This window comes from Cupressus sempervirens, chromosome 1 (genome assembly GCF_028749045.1).
Source record: "Cupressus sempervirens isolate cs-2001-9-10 chromosome 1, ASM2874904v1, whole genome shotgun sequence".
Classification (NCBI taxonomy): Eukaryota; Viridiplantae; Streptophyta; class Pinopsida; order Cupressales; family Cupressaceae; genus Cupressus; species Cupressus sempervirens.
This window is the reverse complement of record NC_143118.1, coordinates 842,011,670-842,034,659: the sequence shown is the minus strand read 5'-3', so window position 1 is coordinate 842,034,659 and position 22,990 is coordinate 842,011,670. Positions and strand designations below refer to the sequence as shown.

General features: G+C 34.2%; 1 protein-coding gene across 1 annotated transcript in view; it reads right to left on the bottom strand.

Moving 5' to 3' along the window:
• Nucleotides 1-3,357: 3,357 nt before the first annotated feature.
• Nucleotides 3,358-22,990, bottom strand: part of LOC149580470 (superoxide dismutase [Cu-Zn], chloroplastic) — a 66,845-nt gene continuing 47,212 nt past the window's right edge. Inside the window, exon 8 of the mRNA XM_089791241.1 lies at nt 3,358-3,678. Coding sequence (XP_089647367.1) covers nt 3,650-3,678 — 29 coding nt within the window. The 3' untranslated portion in view covers nt 3,358-3,649. The remainder of the gene's footprint in view (nt 3,679-22,990) is intronic.

The following is a 22,990-nucleotide window of genomic DNA, read 5'->3' as shown; positions in this document are numbered from 1 at the left end:
CCATGTCATAAGAAATCTGTAGGTATTGGTCTACTCATGGTAGGTGGAAGACCTTCTCAATGTTTTAAGGTTTGATGTCTATGTCAATTTCCTCAGTCACATTTTTAACCACTTTCTCTTCTGGTGCATAGTGGTGTGTAGTCATGATCAGTGTTGATGACTGGATTGATATCGAAAAAGGGGTCATGTTCACTAGTCCACTTATGATCAACGCAAATACCATAGCTAACCTCTCCTTAGGCTTGTTCCACAGCAGTCGAGAGGTGTTCCAGTCGATATGTCCTAGCTCTATGTCTTGGATTTTTGAATGCTCATCTTCAAATCAGGATTTCTTGGGCACTCATTGATGTTTGAAGGCAACTAGTTTCGGTGTAATCTTTGCGACCATAGAGTATGAAGACGATGTCATTTTATTTGCACAAAAGAGAGATCCTAGTATTATTAACGATGAAAAACTAATATGACCTTAGAAACACAACTCGGCTGGCAAAAAACTGTCAAAGAATAGAGAAAATCGTGTCTAAAATGCCCACTTGCGCACCTTTCACACCTACACGTGCACAATGTACACCTTTTGAGGCTCGTGCAAAATGTCAAGAAAATATAGTGCACATGTTGCACATATGTGCATTGTGCTTATGTGCGGAGGTAAGGATTTTAGCTATTGTGCATCAAGTGCATGCTTGATGGGTGCACATGTGCACTTGTGTGCACCTCCAATTTACCTTTTACAAAAGGTTGGATTGCTAGTGTGAAGGTGTGAAGGTGGGACACTAGAGTGGCTATGCAAACAAGTGAATAATATGAGGGGATGGAGATCTTATATATAAGCGGAGGTTTGGGAGGGTGCACACCTCCAAAGGTGTGCACGTGCACATGTGCACTTCCGAGGTTGGAGGTAAGTGCACATTTTGCGCACTCAACACACATGTGCAAGTGCACATAGTGCGCTTTTTTACCCTTTGAAGCAAAATTTTGCCCTCTCGACCCTTTGGCACTACTAGGACTTGGACACCATAAAATGACTTCAGAAGGAGATCCTGGTCCATAGAGTCACTTGACTAGGTGCTCTAAAAGGGATCTCATACTTCAAAAGAGGGAGTCCCCAATTTGAGTCCAAAATGGACGTGCATTGTGAGACCACAACAACTCTGCATAATTTTTATTCTTCCATTCTCTCATCCTGATGATGGATCACAAAGTGTGATCTGAAACATTGATGTTAAAAAAGCTTACGCAATCAAATCTGGAAATAAAATTCACACGTTTCAAACGGACTGTGGAAATATGATAATGTCAAGTGAAAGGCTAGTTTTAATTTATATTTTTGTCTTTTGATTGTATAATGTTGTAGTAGAGTTTTGGAATTTTAACTTTAATACTTATTGTAGTCATTTTTAGGGTTTCTCATGTTTTGAGTTGCCAACTCTTATTAATGGTGCTACATTCTTTTGTGTTAAATGTTAATGTTGAAGAATTTGGAGTTTGAGCAAGCAATACTTGCACAATAGAAAACCATAGATTCTTGATATTTGCATGTTATCATTGAGGTTCTCATTTTGCAAGTTACCAATGTGATGATGAAGTTATGCATCGCATTGGGTAAGGAGTTTGAAGTCACACAATTGTGAAATTTGGCCACCCATTTAATTCTAGTGGAATTATTTAGATATAAACTATCTATATACACGAGTGCTTGTAGCAATGTTATATATTTAGATAGTTTGTCTTGTATATGGTCATTTGTGTCGTAAAATGAGAGGATGGATGATTTGATTGCTCATATAAGTAATTATTGGGACTTCTAGCATGGTGTTTGTCATAATGTAATGGATAGCTTGGTTTTACATTTTAGTGGGATATTTTGAAATAGTCATGTTTTAGTGGTGGTTTATCTTCTTAGCTTACACATCTTGATTCTACTACATTCTCTAGAACTATTGATTTTCATATTGTGTTTATTATAGGTGATCTTCATAAAGGAGATGATTATATTTAGATACTATAGCAAGTGGAATAATGTGAGGAAATGGGCATTCTACACCTTGCCAAAGAATTCTTATTTAATTATTGTCAAAAAAAAATTATTCATAGTACACATTAGGAGGCATCTTTAGCCACATCAAATGCTTATTATGTTCGCGTGCAAATTTGTATGCAAGACAAAACATTTGTCACACAAGAAAAACTATTTAGTATTGTGAAACAAAGCGCTCTAATTTTGTCTACACTATACCTTAAATTGAGCTTGTAAACTATTTTTGAACCAGCAACCAAGCAAAAGGAGAGGGATGGTGTTGAGTTGTTCATGAACTTCCCTCAATACCTTGGGTAAGTGTTAACCTCCACTACAACAATGATAATAGCAAAGACAACTTGCCCTATACTTCACCCATGCAAGGTGAAGGCTACAATTGGAATGAAATGCCTAAATTGAAATATTAAAATAAAATTATTACAGATTTGATAATGCAATGTTCTCAACTCCACTGAGTGTTGATGCAATAACATGATAAAACATAACAAAATCTGCCATGAAACTATAAATGTAGATGTTGTAGCGTGCTTCTCCTAGTACTTATACTCTTGAGAAGGAATATTTTCTCTCGGAATTAAACTTGTCCATATGAAGTGAAAAAATGGATTAACAGGAATGCCTTACATGAGGTCTCAGGGCATTTTTGCATGTTGACCTATTTACATTGGTCATGTCCCTATCTAAAGACCAATTCCTCTAATGCATATTGAATCTAGAATTTATCAGTATTGGCCACATTTCAGTATGGGAGAAAACGCTTCAAATTTCATAATAGAATAGAGCCCAAATCAACTGGAGTGCTATAAAAATAAGAAAAAATTAAAGTAACGGCCCAAGAGGAATAAAAAAACTTAAGGAATTACAATTTATGAAGCTACAAGCTTATTAATTTTATATTTACTGAAATATATTATTGGGCACTTAAGCATACACAAACAAATCTCGTGGCATAAGGCCTAAAGTGAACTGCCCCATCAATAATCCACATCGAAAGCATAGACTATAATGTGCCCATCATTATAAATGGTATTCAATGTGAATATATATTTCAGTAACTATAAAACCAAATAAGAACTAAACAAAACCATAACATACAATTGAGAACACAGTACTATAAAAGGTGAGAATTCTACGTAGTTCAGCCCTACATGCTTTTGTATCCACACAGGAATATACCATTACACCAAGAATAACTCAATTCAGAAGAGACCAGGCAGGCATTATAAATCTAGTTTGCCGTGGAACAGCCAACGCATTTTAAATTGTTGCAGATTTTGCAGATTATCAGCAAGGGCATTTAATCTGTGACAACAGGGGTATTTTATGAAGGAAGAAATACCATTATACTAATATTCACCAACACAACTATTACTAGAGGATTAGGATTACAATTCGTTTCCATCTAAAATTCCTCTAGAATAGGATATTGTGCCAATCATTTACCATCAGAAAGATGTAAATAGCTCAACAAACCTGACAGTTGAATACAAATATCCCATTATGTAATAAGTCTACAATTCTATGAGGAACTTGAACAGGTTGTTTACAAATAGATATCAAGGTTCTCCAATGCACATATCCTACAAGGGTTACGTAGAATTTACTCAAGCCTCACAAAGTTGGAGTGAGACCAACCACACCTGCAAAATGACGTAGCCAATCACAAAATTCAGTAAGAAATAAGCAATAAATAAACAATAGCCAAAAACATTTGATCGAGTCCTCAAAGAATGTCAAAGTTGGAGTTTTAAAGAGAAAAAAATGTTTCTTATGCATTAGTTTATAAACATGACTCACGAATCAAAGAAATGAAACAAGGTATATGGTGCAGGTATCTTGAATCGGGTGAATGATGATTGATTAGTTACAGAAATAAGCTCAGAATATAAATCCAACCGCCTATCATATGATATGCCACTCTAGGAATTTACATAGTTAACCAGACACCTCCAAATCAAAATGCCATGAAGTTCACAGCACTATACAGATAGAGTGGAGCATGTAGTTCTCAAGAAAAGGCATCTTGCATGCCTCTTCTACTATGTCATATCATTTAAGAGTTCAATGCGGTTTACCTGTCAAGATAAATGTGAACTATCTGATTATCGTCTACATTGATATCCCTTAGTAGCTTGGGAAACAATACTGCATATTTATATTTGTATTCTAGCCATATATTTAGCTTCAGTGCCGTGTGAAGTATATGATTTTTTCTTGCCACACTAGCTAGCTGCAGCATTAAATGCATACCCACAATGGACCTTCAAGTCTACATTTTTTTGCAATAAAAATGTTGGGACAAAAACTTCAGGCTTCTGGGTTTTTCAGAAAAAAACTTCTATTTTATTTTTCACCTCAAAAATGTTCCTCAATCCCTATTCACCAACAATATTGAACTTAAACATAACATTTCATTTCAGACTGTACTCATAACAGAAAAATCTTATAATTTAAATTTGTTCATGTCATTGCTGTCAATAAACAGCATTTTGTCATCTGCATAAGATAAATATAACAAAGTTGAATACTGGTAATAATAGACCATCGCCTGATAATCACAACTATTTGTTCCTTCTCTTTAGACCATAACCCATTGGTTGCTTTAACTACACTCAAGACTGACATTGTTGATTCGACTTATAAGCTAAAGCAATGACTAATAGTATCGTAATTTATCTCTGTGCTCCATGGAGTGTTGTTACAAAATCAATGTCTCTCACTTGAGAACACCATCAGGTGACAATTCTGGCTTCATATCCCATCAACTCAATCTACATGATATTTTCATCTAAAAAATTATTTCCAGTCAATGCTTTCTTGGATAGAACTTGAATATTCCAAATCCTAGGACTCTGCTTTTATTGCGTTCATCCTCCACTTACATGCTAATAATTCACACGGTCAAATCATGCACCCAAGGAAAATTGGACAATCCTTTTAACTTTTCCAGTAACTTTTGGATCTTCTAAGCTTAAGATTCTGATATCAATTGGATAGTCCTTAAACTTTTCTTGTAACTTTGGATCTTCTAAGCTTAGGTTTCTGATATTTATACACTTTCCCTGCAGTTTACAAAAACTTCAAACCAGATTTCCATGCCCAAATCTCTTCACGTGCCTTTGCTACATCAACATCTAGTCCAAGCTTGCACTTTGTTTCTTGTGCCCTTCACTATGTCCTGTAGACATCTGTGCATCAGAATTACTTCAATTTGCACTACCTTCAGATGAGATAAACAGAACATTTCAATATATGAGAGCTTAATGAAATATTTTACTTTTACTTTTTTCAAGAACACAGATTCCACAGCAGTGAATCCAATGACCCTAAAGAAACGTTTTGCACTCCAATTTTAGCTTTTGCTTAGATGCACGTGTACTAACACATCACTTCCTAATACCTCTGATGTACACATCACTTCTGAACACCCCTTATGTGAGCCTTTTAAAAGCTTCAAACCATTCCAGGCCTACAATAGAGATGTAACAATTGCAACCTATTTAGCAGAACTTACTGTCTCCACTTGATACATTCATCAAAGCAAACAGTTTCAACTATCAACAGAAAACAAGCCTTTCCAAAAATCTAAACAGGCCCAATTGGCCCACTAGATCAAAAGTCATGGGCACCATAAGTTTGTATAACAAATGTAAAAAGTTGTTATACACGTGAAAGAAATATAAAGGGGAGTTACACTATTGCCCACCTTATGATACGTATTATGACATATTATATGGCATATTTTCATTTGGGAGATAATTTAAGCACCACTCACGGATTTCTAATTACCATTTGACGATTTTAGGCTTAGTATCTAATATATTTATTCTTAGTTACCGATGCTTTATCCTAGGCATTAGATTCGGATTCAGATGCCTGTGGGTGCTGATCTGGAGGCGGGTGCCCTGTGGGTGCCTGCCAAATGCGCACCCCACGCAACCAAATGCATGGGGATGCCTCATGCACATCTGGGTGCATGGGATGGCTTCAGAGAGGCACCCAGGCACATCCACATGCCCACGGCTAGGAGAAACATTTCTTTTATGCCTTTTTCCCACTTTTTATTTAAACGTATGCAAATAACAATATTTTATTATATTTTTTGCTCCTAAACCCTAAAGCAGCCCTAAAAGAGGCCATCCAACCATTCTTCATCTCATTTTGTTTGCTGCTAGACTCTCTTCGCATTTGTTCACCATTTCAGTATTTTCAAGGCAAGGTGATTATTTTTTAAGAGGATTTTTCATAGGACGAGATGGCTTCCACAAAAAGAGTTTTAAACTTTTAAGCATCTATGGTAAGCATTTGACCCCATTCTTGAGTCCTTTAAATGAAATTTTTTGAGATTTTGATATAAAAAATCAAGTTTGTGAATAACTTTTTCAAGTTTTTTTCATTTTTTTGAAAAACGAAATAAAGAATTAAGTTTGACTATCTATTGTACTGATTTTGTATCATTTTCTTTTGCACTTGTATGTTTGATTTTATTGTTTTAACTTTTTCCTATTTTAAATTTATTTAATTTTTTATTATAGCAAGAAATTAAATTGTATTGTGCGAGAATGGCCGCCACTTGTAGTCAAAGTTTAGTGGGAGGGCAAGGAGCCAATAGTTTCAAAATTGATGTAGGATCTCCTTTATGGAGACATACCTCAAGAATCTCACAAGTTTCTAGATGTGGCTCACTATCTTTGGAAGTCTAATTATTGTCAAAGTAACAAAGCCAAACCATTAAATAGCTCATATTCTCAGATCAAACTTCATTTATGGGCACTGCTAGCAATGGAATGGCAATGTACAAAGTCACAAATGAGAAGGGGATGTCTAATGCACAAATAGCTTCATATGTAAAAGAACAAGAAGCTGCCAATAATTTAGTGAAAAGATCCCAAAAAAAAATTTATCAACCTCCATTAGGAAAGAAAACAATGCAATTACCCACTGAACTAATTGTATCCTTCAAATATCCATTCTGGCAACTACCTCTAACAGGAGTAGAAGAGGAAAATGTAGAAACTACTGCCAGCAAAAGAGAACCATTGGAAACCACATTTAAAATGGAGGCAAGAGAGCTTTCTACTCAAAACACTGCACGTTGACTCTATGCCAATGGTCTTCCTTTCAACTTGATGAGACCACTATATTGGAAGGAAATAGTGGCAACCATCAATAAAGCACCAGCTGATTACACAAGTCTCGGGTATGAAAATGTGCATACACTCTATTACAGAAAGAGAAAGCTTGGGTAGACAAAGCTATTAAACCAATTAGAAATTCATGGAAATCTTCGGATGTTTTTATTGTTTTTGATGGATGGACAAATACAAAAAACAAAACATTGATTAATGTGATTGCAGTGTCACCCAAAGGGACAATGTTTTTTAAGGCAATTGATTGTGAAGGGGAAGTGATAGATTCACAGTTCATTTCTATAATTCTCATTAAGGCCATAGAGATGGTGGGTTGTGAGAATGTGATCCAAGTGATTATAGAAAATGCTGAAAATTGTAGGGGTGCAGGTGCTTCATTGAGGACCAATATGACCTTATTTTTTGGACACCATGCATTGTACACTCCCTAAACTTGGTCATGCAATAAATTCGCACTCAAATAGATTGGGTGAAGCAAATTACCAAGAGTAGAATATACAAATGTTTGTGATAAACTATTATGTCACAATCGATATTCAAATTATTCCCAAAATTGGGGTTGTTGACAGTAAATTGTAATTACTAAATTTAATTTATTTATTTAATTTGAATAAATTTTATGTCATGTTCAATTATCAAATTGTATATAACTTTTCTTATTATTCATTGACATATTATTATTAACTTACTTAGGTAACTAAAACCCAATGTTTATCTCATACTCTTGTTATGAGATGACTTGTCAAGGTGCAAGGGGAACTGAGCCAAATGGTTATTTCTAGCCAATGGGGGGTATATGGAAGGCTTCGAATTCAAAGAGGGCATATAAGGTCAAGGCATTGATCTTTTATTACAATTGATGGGCTCATGTGCAATTTGTATTAGAATTCACGAATCCTGTTCCATTTTGCTGATACAGGTCAACTTTGTTTTGGGGATGCCTATGGTGGCATGGACACAAGGGTAAAGACTCTTCCAAGACAACGACATTCACAATGAGAAGGTAGCTTGAAACACACAGAAATTAAAAAACAAATGCCATTACAAGTTACGGCAAATATATACATTAAGGTCTTTAACATGGTATCATAGGAAATAATTGAATCCATCAGATTTGAAACTCATATGGAAAACTTTCCAACCGCATACACAATTGTGTGATTTAACAATATTAAAGTTTAATATTTGGAAATGGAGCCTTATCATTGGTCATAAATTTTGATTACCATGAGATTGCTAAGACAAGATTTTTGTTGATAAAGTCTAGTATCTAGAATGTTTTTGTAGAGGGTTCTATCAGTTTACAGTATAAGACGAGGATGAGTTATCTTTAAATATGTTTGAGGAAATTTTAGATGAGTTCTGGGTGATTAAACTTTCATGGTGGAAAGCTTCATATAAGTCGGGAAAGTTTTGGAACAATTCTCTGTGGACCTGTGTTCCGATTTGGTGAACATCTGGGTTTGGACAACATATTTATGTTAAGAGTAAGGAGCCCCTAAAATTTGGTGCAATGTTGATCATACAACAGGAAGAAATTTAATCCGAAACACTTTAGTGCCTCAATTATTTTTGGCAGGGGATTAATTATGAGAAGAAGTTCATTTGTTTTAAAGAAATTATTATCTTCGCACTTTCATAGTAGCAATTCATATTGTGAAGCTCCAAATTAAACATTGCCGTACAAAGATAAACATTAGCAGATACCTAAATAATTTACAGAGGCTTTCAATATAATGTATTTGTCATGAGTATTTAAGAAATAATTATTGAAAGGTATTAATGTTGGAAGGAAACTTCATAAAATATTTGGCCGACACTATAGTAAAAAGGTTTGATTATTTTGTTGGGAGGAGTAAAGTATCAGGTTTAATGTGCCGTGGGAAATGATTAAAGATTACTGTGCCTTGGAAGCAGGCCTAGAAATCTATGTTAAAAGGATTATTCAGTTGTTTTTCCTACAATTTGCAGGAGAGATTTAATTATTGATCCAATCTTATTATCTTTGGGCACTAGAGTTTTAATTTGGCAGACATATTATATGCCGCAGGAACCTATAATGACAAGAACAAATTTGGGCATACAATACAGTCTGATGAGCTATATTTTTGAAGAAGGCTGTGCTAACATTAAATTTTCCAAACATCCTGGTATAGTCTGTCGTTAATGTTGAATACAAAATTTAAATTAGAACCAATTTGGCATATTGTCAAAGATTATATCTACTGTAAGTAATACAAAGTGTCAGGAATGCACACAAGACAGAGTATTCTTGGGGGTGCATAATACATGTCAAAGCCATTTCAATACTCGGACTTTAATTTTTGCGGAAAGCTCTGTTGTCGTTAACTGTGGTCACATGATAATGATGCATATGCATTTCTCCCCAACCACGACACTATTATCTGGTATGGTAAATTGTCGGGCAATGTTTCTTCTCCATTGCTGTAAACAGGAATTGCAAGGAATTCTAGAAGCACTTAAGTCACCACTGATTATATTGAGCTACATCTTCATGTTGTAAGCCCTTTCGGATTTGTAATTTGGGTGTTTCAAGGGAAAACACATATAAGTTTCCATAGTACAAACAATATCATTCCTGCAAGCAGCTGATGAAACTATAGCTGGAGCAGATAATCATTAATTAAATAAAAAATTTAAAAAAACCCTTCCAGGTCAACCATCCTTAAATGTGCAAAGATAATCAAAGGGCATCCAGGCCAAGGAATGATAATAAGGAAAAATTTATAACTCAACAATTATGAGAACAATTACCTTAACGAATTAATAAACAAGTGTCGAGGGATAATCATTACAGCGACTAACCAGGGGCCAAGAAACGATAAAGAAAAGATGTTATCAATCGTAACAAATGGGAAGTAACTAATCGCTTGCATAATCAAATTAATATCTAGATATGTTAATCATAAAAGGATGTGGTGATACCATTTATCATTGGTCAAAGACATCAATATTGTTATGAAAGGAAGTGTGAGTTAATTAACAAGAAACAATGTCACATGGCATAATAACTAATAGAGTTTTAGTTTATGGGTTGAGCTCTTTGTCAAATGAAGCAAACCCCTCAAGACATAAGACCTATCTCATAAAAAAAAAGAATTTATATCTGCAAATACTTTGGACTGATTGGTATTTGAGATTTAAAGTCATCTGATGGTCGCTTCAGATATAGAGATTGATATCATTCACGCATGATTTTCTCTCATTGGACTTGATAGTAACTGAAACTCTATAAAATAGAATAAGTGGAAATTTCACATTGTGGGGGCAATAATAACTAATGTTTCATTTCCATTGTTTGACAAATGTTTATATGGAGGCATTTTCTGATTTGATGCATATGGACCTTCATTGGAGCAACTTGTATCAAGGATGTGCACATAAGTGTTTATTATTCTTGAGTATATGTGAAAGGGAAGTGTGAATTAATTAAAAAGAAACAATGTCACATGGCATGATAGCTAATAGAATATTAATTTATGGGTTGAACTCTTGTCAAATGAAGCAAACCCCTCAAGACATAAACTAATCTCATTAAGAAAAGAATTTATATCTGCAAATACATTGGATTGATTGGATATTTGAGGTTTAGAGTCATCTGAGGGTCTATCACATCCCAAAATTTGGCTCCATGTGAAATGTTCATATAAACTATTGAGGTTTCATGTGAAGTTTGTTGACAGGTAAAATTAGTTACAATCATGTGAAATGGTAAGATGGTTGATCATTATAATTTTATATGAAGATTGGCATACTACCTAACTGTTATGATAATATTTTAATGCTATTTGGAAAGTTGGTTATTCATCATAAATTCATTGGAAGTGAAAAGGCAGTTAACCGTTGTGATTATTTATGATTAATAACTTCTTATGGTGATTATTATTATATTGAGGAATATGATTTAATTGTGGAAAATTTCCGTGTAGGGAACACATCAAAGAGGTGTAAGCATTGTCAGAAAAGAATTGGGCATGGGGACACCACCATCACTGGGCAAATCGGTATGAAGTTTGAACCTTGAATCACCATGGCTAAGGGTACAGGACTAGGCAAGCAAGAGTGTACATTGGACAATACAATGAGCTACTTGGATAACATATGAAACATTTAAATATTTAAACATAATCAAAATTTGTACCTTTGATGATTTATGTTGGCATCCTCATCATTTCATTATATATATATGACCATATGTATAAAGGTATGATGACATCATTAGAAAATTATATATATATATATATATATATATATATATATATATATATATATATATATATAAATTCTTCTTTTAATAAAAAGTCCTTTGAATTCTATTTTTAAATTATACGTCTCTGTTAGGGACGATGAGTACACTTGGTGGTATTTCTTTCTTTTGGAATCAGTGAACCAAGAAGTCGATGTTCTTGTTTATAACTGCCATCTTGAGCCGCAGCTTCAGTTCAAGCCTTCTCTTGCATAGACATATTTTCGATTGCATTCCTTTCAGCTTAACATCGATACTGCTCTCCTTCACTTTTTCTTTCTTTTCTGTGTTCATACTCCTATACGGCCCCGACATTGAAAGTGAAAACGAGCTGCTTGTTTCTTTTGATGAGGGACTCTGTATCAGACATCCATATTGGCAAACCAAATCATTGAGATCCGGCCAATCGAGATTAACCGAATTCATTCCATCATTGATCAGGTTATCTGGATAACTTCTATTCTTTTATCTAGTATATATTGCATCCGAAATCTAGATGCAAGTGGGTTTTAAGGATTGTCAATGTTATTTCCTCAATGCATGACTGTGAAGTAAAAGATGAATAATGAATAGTTCATTCGATCAAGCTTACCATGTAATCTAACCTATTTGAATCTGAAACAGAATGATATGCAATGTATATGTTATCATTCTTGAATCAGCTTGTCCTTTGTTTCTGAAATATAATCTCCTGATTTTTATGAGAGAGAAGTCCTTGAGTCACAAGGACGGCTTCATGCCAGTAATAAATTATCATCTTTACATCGGATGAGTTTCAGCAAATGAATTGTTAATGGAAGAATTTCATTAATGAAAAAACACTAAGGACTCACCCTAGTTGGATGGCCAAGAAGAGGGTGAAGGGGTAAATGAAGTTCTGCAAAAACAAGGAATAGAAATCAGATTTGTCATGATAACTTATTCACTCAAACTTTAACTTTTCAATAAACTCATGTTTGTCCAACATGTACCCTATTGACAAGTCAAGTGGTGGAATTAAGAACCAGAATGCTCTGTGGTTGGACAAGGTGTTCCATGTCTATTCCGATAGGGAGGGCATTTCTCGAATGAGATTTGTGGGGATATTTTGAAAGTCTATGGATGGGAGGTTAAGCCCCTAACAATGTTTCCCCTCTCCACAAGATGCCAAGACATGCACCAGACAAAGATGAGTTATGCATTCAAACATTTGTTGGTAACGTATTTTACTTTTATGATGTTTTTGCAAGTAGAAGATATGATGGATTGAATTATATCATTGAATCAGTTAATTCCTTTGATGAAAGCAATTTTTCTCGTCATAGATCAGTTGATGTTCCAACTGAACATGAAGTATATCTATATGCAAGAGACAAGTTTATCTAATGGATTGTTATTTATGTCTTTCATTTGTGTGAATTATGAAAATAAATGTATCTTCTAACTGTATGTCATTGCCATATTTAGCAATAGAAAGAAAGGGAATGATACGGTAGTATTTGATGCCCTAAATGATATAATGGTATTTGATGCCCTAAACGATACAGTGGTATTTGACGCCCTAAACGATACAGTGGTATTTGACGCCCTAAATGATACTGTGGTATTTGATGCCCTAATTGATACAATGGTATTTGATGCCCCAATTGATACAATGGTATCTAATGCCCTAAATGATACAATGGTATTTGATGCTATTGTCATTTCGATAAAGTGGTATAGCTATTTGTTCCTAAGTAATACTCATGGATTAACCTGGGTTTTGCAGAAGCATCCCTAGACGAATTTCAGTTTTGGATTCTACGGTATGTAGATTTTAAATTGTGTCATATTCGTTGATGGTATCTTCAATTGTTAGTTATGAAATTTATATTTAACTGATTGTAATAATTAATCTCATTCCATGAACATAACTGATATAATTGTCTTCCTATGAATATGAAGTAATAATTGTAATTCTTTGATATGCTAGTTGTTAGTTAAAACTCGGGAAAGTGGTTGTTAGAGGGTCGCTTCAGATATAGAGGTAACAGGGTAAAAGGTTAATATCATTCATGCATAATTGTCTCTCATTGGACTTGATAGTGAATGGACACTCTACAAAATGGAATAAGTGGGAATTTCACATTGTGGAGGGAATAATAATAACCAATTTGTTAGAATGTCGATGATTACTGCAGATGAAATAACATTGTTTGTAATTTCTATGTGTTTTCACATACAACAATCTCTCTCCATTTATATTGAGAATAAGCCTATGAAGAATCATGTCCCTTCAAGGAGCATGAATGTTCATTAGTTATATAATTAATATAATAACAAATAAATATATATACATATACATATATAACCTTATGTATAATAAACACATTATACCTCATATTTAATTATTCATAGGTTTATCCAACTAAAGCTATAAAACATTAACACTCCCTCTTAGCTAGGAAGGATAAACATATGATAAATATTATGTTGTTGGTAATATCAGAAAATAACATCAAGGAAATCTTTGATCAAAAGACTTCCATTATATAATATCATATGGGTATGGCCTTTCAAAATATCAACACATGATGTTCACCAAATACTCTTTTGATATCATATTAGGTAACATGAGTATTGGCCTATCAGAACATCGATCAAATGATATTCATCAAGTACTTCGAGTAATGGCCTATCAGAACATCAACTAAATGATATTCACCAAGTACTCAATGCGGTAATGGCCTATCAAAATATCAAAGCAAGATATAAACCAAATATCTATCATATATCTATACAATCAACTTATAGACAAACAATTTAATGACATCTAACACTTAGTTGTTGATTAACAAGACAAAGTCTTTCATGATCTATTTCAACATTTACTCAAAATGTATATCATGATATAAGCTATTGTAAGGTCGTCACCTTCCAATAACTTCTACATGTACAAGTGATAATCATTTGAAAGTCATCACTTCCTCATGATGTCCACAGGGGATAGGCCCATACAACATGACATCAAAAGTTCACATTAATTCACCACGGATATTGTCATGCGGTGTTGTCATGATATCCACCATGAAACATATCAGAGAATAAGGTTTTTATTTCAAACTTGTCTTTTATAGACAAGAATATATTACAAGGGATTGCACTTGGAAATTCTTCTTCAAGAAGAAACACTAGCCTTTTGACCTCCTTGTCATGGTTAATAATGAAGTGTTAAAAACCCCTCTGAGTCTAATATCAACTTTTCTGACCTCTTAGTACAAGGTTCTCTTCGATGAAGTGTTAGACTCCCTCTTGATATAGAAAATTACTTCATCATCTCAATCATCAAAGATATTTGCTACAAGAGTCTCACTTTATCCAACATGATCAGCATGTGACTAATGAGTTCTAGATCAAAACTTCAAGGATCAACTGAAACATATCCTCTATTTGCTCCTTCAGACGGATTCGTCAGTCTCCCTTTGAATCTGATATCAATCACCCTTTTCCTACAATAACATTCTCCAAGGAAAAGATCAAAGCACATAACTCTTATAGAAGATTAAAAATAAGGGAGAAATTTCAATGAATAAATAATTGTAATACTCAAAGAATACTTATCTATACACCAACATTCTTAATTGTCCTTGTTATCACTGATGTGGTAATTATACATATAATACTGAATTTCTTTCACCCTTAAGATATTATATTGATCTCAAAAAACATCAATTATTTCTTAACTAAACATTAGTTATATAGCAATGTTTTATATATTCTCACATGTATATAAATGCAAAACATGGCAATGAATATTCAAATAAATTAACTAGAGTTACGAGACCCTACGAGTCCAAGGCAAAGTCAACCTTTCCGAGGCAAATGGCCTCTAGACTCGGACTCAACCGAGTCCTAGCAGAGTCCGCATGGACTCACCGAGTCCAGAGACTTGCCAGACTTGCCGAGTCCCAAGATCAAGACTCTCGCTGGTGGGTGCAACAAAAAAGAGCAAAAACAATTTAAAAAATAAAAGGTTGACTTTCTTTTTTATGTTATGTACAACATTGATTTGACCTAAAAAGGTCATTCCACCCTTTGTTGATGCTTGTGATAGAAAGGAAAGAGTTAGAGAAGAGTATTGGGGTTTTGAGACAGAAATTAGCGAACCGGTTGGCTCTCCCATATCGATTGCTGATGGTTTGTGCAACTTCATAGCTTGCACTTAAGCATTGAGAGGAGCTTAAGCATTACAACCTTCGCCTTCGCCATAAACAAATCCTGCGCACTGATACATCACCAATTGTATTAAAGAATGTTGATCCACATGCAGAGTGGAACACAGGATTGTTGATCTTGTCTTCAGCGATGAAGACATAGAGTGGGTTGATCAGGTGGATCGGGAGGTTGAGGCAGTAGCGATGGCAAACGAGGAGGCCAGACCACGAGGAGACAGAGTGCAAGACCCTGAGGCTAGGAATGATGGATTCGAGTCTAATGATGAGGATTATGTGGGTGAGGGTGAGGATGGGGATGAGGATGAGGATGAGGATGAGGTTCAATCTCGGACAGAGGTAGAGAGGATGGCTCTACACTCTTCCATGACTTATCTTAAATGTACTCGTAGGAGGACATAGGCTACCATGGGTCTTAGTCTTCTACTGTTCTACACTCTAGTTGTTATTTTGATGTATGTTTGAACTTTTGATACAATGGATTTCTTAATCCATGAATATTGTAGACATTTGAGACTGTAGTGACACTATGTTTATTGCTTTATATTGTGTTATTCAGTTTTTTTCCTTCATAAATTTGCTTTTATACTTATGTGATCTATACAAAATTGTGTATGTGTATTAAGTAGCTTTTATTTATCTCAATTATTGTGTATTTGATATTAATTGACTAAAAGATGCATGAAAAAATCTTAAAATCCTTTAAAAACTTTGAATTTCATGGGTTTTTCAATTTTCTGAGTCTGGTTGCCAAATCCGAGTCCAAGTCGGATTTTGACTGTCCGAGTCAGAGGCGAGTCCGAGTCCCATAACACTTAAATTAACATTACCCATAAATCCTACTAGGTGTCTATTACTATTATTGACAAAAGAAATTTATACAACATATTTTGTAATAGTTTGAAGACAAACTTAAATAATGATGTATCACAAACACTTAAGGGGATTAATACCCCAAATCCTTAATAATCGCTTATACTTCCTAAGTATAAATCGACTACCCTCTATTGTGCACAATGGTGTATGTTGTAATCGAGGACATGTCCAAGGCTCAAGAGCATTGCTTATGTCTTATCAAGCACGTGAGAGTGATGTGTTAACACTGTCTATCATACCAAGGTGTAAGGTAGGCCTCACATATATTGGCAGTTATACTATTATATGCTTCTCAGATTCACATTGCTATGAGAGTATTGTTTCTTTTTGTTAACTATCCTTTACTCTCCTTTGACCAATACTTCAATCTAAGCGATCTTTGCACACAATAAGATGGCTTACAGTTTGTTCAATGTGTGATTTATTAATCGATACCCTATCAAATTGTTTGCTTCATTCCTTGTTATGCAATTTTCCCCTATTATTTGGTCAACTTTCCACATCTTCTATACACATATCCATCAAGGTATGCGACTCCTTCCAAATATAAGACGTCATTCCTAGTATCAAGCATTGCATAGTGTGAAAGATCTCAGTAAAACATTACTGAACGGAGTCCGAGTAGACACAATACTCCTGTTATTACTATCTCTCATGAATATCACATTTCCCTTCACAACAACAATAGTTCTCGAATAAATGAAGGCTTCACACACGCAAAGGCTACCAGACCCAAATCTTCCAATGTTGTTTCTTAGATCTATGTTCATTATTATTGTATACCTATCTCATTGTTAGACTCCATTCAAAATAATGAAGGCTTCACACGCGCAAAGGCTGCCAGACCCAAATCTTCCAATATTATTTCATAGATCTACGACTCTTCATCATTATTGTATACCTATCTCATTGTTAGACTCCATACAAACTACTTCAACATTGTGGACCTCAATGTCATGCTGCATTAGGTTTTCAGTTTTAACCTTTCTCACTACAAATACAAGTTGTCGTGTATGATTGCTGCTAGAAATACGACCATATTGCTTCCCCTTGTGTTTCACATTGTTGTTTCTGGGAATTGTTTCCTCTGTTCCTATCAAGCTCTAAGTGAGTAGTTCAATTTTGGTGGTCAATATTGGTTTGTAGTAGCAAATACGATCCTTCAAATTACATCTCTAGAGCACAAACTTCTACCATCTATCGCGCATATGACTAGAATTGTTCAGCAACATCTTCCCTTTGATTCTTGCATAATAATAACTCGTATATACTTGTGCCTTCAATACTTCATTTGCTCCTATGAATTCCACTTTCTAGAGACTTTTTATTTCCTTTCTTCTACAGTTGCTGCTAATAATAGAAGATAAAATTGAAGTCTTCCTTTCTTAGCATTGTGCAGATGTAATACGAATCTCCTTATGCATCCAATCTTGAATCACAAATATTCAGTCTACAATCTTGTCCTTATAGTATTCAAGTATTTAGGATCTTCCTTTAAGTGGTAAAGCTTTCTTCAAGGAACTTTGCTCTAATACCATGTTAGAATACCAATGATTGTTGCAAATGAAATAGCACTGTTTGTAATTTTTATGTGTTTTCAAATACAACTATCTCACTTATTTTTATAAACATATGAAGAGACATGAAGGGAAATGTTTGTTCCTTAGTTATATAATTAATTAAATAACAAATATATATATACATATATGTATATATATATAACCTTATATATAGTAACAAATATATATATAATAAACACATTACACCTCATATATATAATTATTCATAAGTTTATCCAACTAAAGCTATAAAACATTAACACAATGTTCCATTCCCATTGTTTGACAAATGCTTATATGAAGGCTTTTTGCTGATTTGACACATATGGACCTTCATCGAAACAACTTGTATCAAGGATGTGCAAATAATTATTTATTATCCTTGAGTATTACATTTATTTTCTTGTTATAGTCTCTCCCTTATATGTATGAATAATAAGAGCCATTTGCTTTAGGTATACTCTTGTTCCTTTCCTTTGTCTCCAGGGATGTTCTTCCACGAAGAGAAGCATGGTGCATTTGGAATGTCGTTGAGGCATGTTTGCAGGTGATAACATTTGGGTTTATGAAATAAAGTCAAGACAAGGGGCTCTTCCAATGAGAGGGAGCAAACTATGATAGGATATTGCTCAAATATCAAGATTGTTAGTGTTCATGGATCTCTGCAAATGTACTACGCACTACCGTTCGTTTCTGTGTTCCAAATGCAGATTTGAAGGTTATATAAATATCCATAGAAGAGACATGTCTTTTTGTAATAAATTAATCAATCATTAATTAGACTATTAATATTAATATTAATATATTATATATAACATACATTATATATATTATATATAATATATAGTACATATAATAAATATATAAGTACACATAAGTGGGTTTGTCTAATTGATGATTGACCGATAACCAAAGAACAATTTTCTCCACATCAATTCAATCTAACTGAAGCTACAACATTAACACTCTTATTACATTCTCAAGCATATAGAGAGGTATCATTTCAATAAAATATTCCTAAAATGACATAATTAAAGATATCAACATATATCCATCAACTTGGATGTTATCTTCCAATATCATCCAAAGTATGATTCAACAAAAAATATCAATCATATGATATTCGTCATTCTTATATTCTTTTGGTATGTGCACTGGCATCAAAAATCTTTGATGCCTACCAAAAGAATATGTTATATCCTAGTAGGATATGAGTTATCTGATTTCCAACACTCTAGGACAACAACTTAATGAAGTCGATCAGATAAATAGTAATCAACATGTCATGAACTCATGACAAGTATCATGATCTTCGGCACTCTGGGACAGCAAGTTAATGTAGTCTGATCATGATACGTTCGTTATCATGACTACCAGCACTCTGGGACAACAACTTAATGTAATATGTCATGATAACATGTCAAGCTATTGATAAGATCGTCACCTTACAATAGCAACCCTCCAAATATATATATATATATATATCAATGAAAGATTGTCACCTTTCATGACATAATCCACATATGCAAAATACTAACCACCATGAACAAAGTTAGAGGGTGGAACAAGCGCTTTCACCTCAACTTCTTCCTCACAGAGAAGAATAAATTACAAGGAATTTCACTTAGAACTTCTCCCTCATAGAGAAGATATCATTCACAAGGGATTGCAACTTAAAATTCTCCCTTTGAACAATGATCCTGGGAGGTTAGGTCCTATAGTTACTCCCTTAGAGGCTCTCTTCGCCCAAGGATGCCTGTTGGACTCCCTTTGAATCTGATATCGATCTTCTGACTTTTTGGTGATAGATCATTTCTTCCTTATATGTACACAAGGGTAGGCCCACCAAAATCATGCAGTCACACACATATTGGACTCCCTTTGAATATCAATATTCTGAGCTCCTATGTTGTCTTTGAGGAAGTGTCAGACTCCCTCTTAATCAAAAAATACTCATAACCTCAATCATCAAGGATATTTTCTTCAAGAGCCTCACTTTATCCAGCATGATAATTATATGAGTAATGAATTATAGATCAAAACTTCTTTATCATAAGATTGAGTTTTTCACAATATTTCGTAGCATGCTTAATGTACCATTCTTCTTTTCCCTTAATATGAGTTGTTCAAATGAAGTTTCATATGCATTAAATCTGTCAATACCTCCATACAAGCATTTGTCAAACAATGGGAATGGAACAGTGATTATTATCCCCCCCACAATGTAAAATTCTCATTTATATCATTGAACAATTATGATGATCAGTTGATTATAGGCTTTGGAAATCATCAAATCACTACAGAAAATATATCTCTTGGCATCTTGGCTCCCTCGATATCTGCAAACCATCAATTTAATTTAATGCCAGATCTTATGGATCACAGTGATCTCTGCTGCTGGAATCTTTCTCATTCATATTAAATTTATGATTACAACCTCCAATATCTTAATCACACCATTCAAATGCAATTACCTTTTAATAGTACTCCTTATATCTTTGCAAAATCTAATCTTAATGTGATGTCAGCTCTCCTTATAATGAATCACAACTTTTGTCTTCAGAAAAGCTTCTGATTTGTGACCCCGATCTGATCTAAAGATGTAATGCAGATAGGATTCTTGTGATCAGCCATCATAAAACACATCTTCAGAATGGATTAAGCTTCTCCTCCATTTAATTATACAAATCCTTTTCAGTGCTTCCAAAGTGCTCGTTAACATTGCATTGTATGAATGAAAGCAATTTCCTGTTACCTCTCTCATTTCATAAAATTCTAATATCGTTTACAAGATGCGCATTGAGGCTGTCTCAAGCTTCTCAAGAATGAGATCAGAAAGAATATCTCCTGTGGAAAATGTTGCAATGAGGGTAAATTCTCCCAGTGCCACCAACACTACGACATTCTCTCAATGCTCATTCAATGACAGTGAGTATCCTCCTTTAATCCACTCTTTTTCTTTTATAAAACTGAAAAGTATGTTCCCACTCTCGAAGGCTCCGTAGAAGAGATATGCTTGATGAAGATTTGCACAGGCATGAAAGAGATCGCCAGTAATTGCAGCCAGGATTCTAGATTTCATACAGTGAAGTGTTCACTCATTGTATTATGGTTTGAATAACAACGTTGAACAGATCCAGTAAGTTGTCACTTCTCTCTCACCAAAGATATCCAATTGCGAGAATTCGCAATCCCTCCAAAACTTTGAATTCATAGCAACACAAAAAATTAAAAAAAATCTTTGCCTACTCCATCAATTTGGTTGCAACGGCGGTTGCTTCATTGGCAGTTCTTTTTGTATTGATTTGAAATTGAAAAGAGCATATCGTACAACTCTCAACCCCAGTGCTTTCCACTGAAGCCCAATCAGAAGATATTCGGATTTGGATCACTACAAACTTTGAAGGGAGATTTCATCAATCCTTTCCATAAAATTGTAATCTCTGATGGTATGCAGTTTGCAGTTTGTATCAAACTAAATGATCCAACATATGCTGTAGACCTCGGGCTTATATTTGTCTGATTATAACAGATAAAAAATAAATAAAATGAATGATCGAGTTGCTCATGAATGCGGTATACTGTTTTATCCACTGGGGTACTGACACCTCATTATATGTTCACTTTTTATATCCCTCACCAATAAGTATTTCTCTGCTAAAAAACTGATTTCATCATATGTATATCTTCCTTTGACTTCCTTATATTTAAATATTAAATTTGTTATTCTCTTTTGGTTTGATGATTACTGAATTGATTCCCAATCTAATGTTATTGATTACCAACAACTGATGTATAAGCTTCCATGTTAGTTCTGCATCATCGTATGATCTTCATTCAATTGCGGATGATTATTGCTATCAGTTTATATACTTCTGCTGGTGATGGATATATCTGCTACATATAAATTTTATTAGTTCGAATTGATTGCTATCCTTCTCCACTGTTTTCAAAATAGTTTCTACACTTAATCATTGATCTAATTCCTAATTCTTCAACTGTCGATACCTTCTATGTGGAAAGAATACTTCAGAATGTCATCGAGAGAATTGTCTGATTAGTTAATATTTGATAGCCCAAATTGCTTTGGAACTGCGCCAGACCACAACAAACAACTTTTGATAGTGTTTCCAAGATTCTTCTTCCATTATCGATTGTTTTCTGGTCTCCTCACCGGTTCTGCAAATAAAGAATTATATAATCCTATATTTCGTTCTATATATGCCTGCAGCATACTCCAACATTGCTCCTTTTTGTTAATGATGGATAACAGGAGGCAGCGGTTCAAGAATAGATCCACCATTCAATATGTAGTCAGATTACTCCCAACGTCAACATGAGTATGCTGGCATGCGTTCCAGTCTATCTCTGAATGTGTATTTCAACCACTTTTAAATTATATCTTTCTTCAAATCGATTTTGTTGAATTATAACTTAGTTGAATTTATATATATATATATATATAATGTCGGTGCACTTAAACATATGCGGTTGAGCATTTTGCATATCGAAACAATATTCAATCGACGTGGCTGTTGATACCGACGATGTTTTCATATGTACCATCATGAATGTTGGGTCACATCCAATATACGTGACTCCTCTGTAGTCACGTCTATTGAACGTCGCTCACAGTCACGTATATAATTACATTACTATCGCTGCCTTATGCCATCAAACACATACAATAACATACAGTCTTCTGTGCATAGTAGCGAGTACATGGTTCATAAACTTTCAGTTATATTATCAAATCTAATCAAAGGATATTAAAATCAGTTATAGCAATTTATACTGATCACATTCAGATTTCAATACTAGGTTCAGACTATTAATAGATACATGTTATCTATATGTTGAAATCAAAGTCATAATTATATTTGTTCTAAATATATTATACTCAGAGCTAC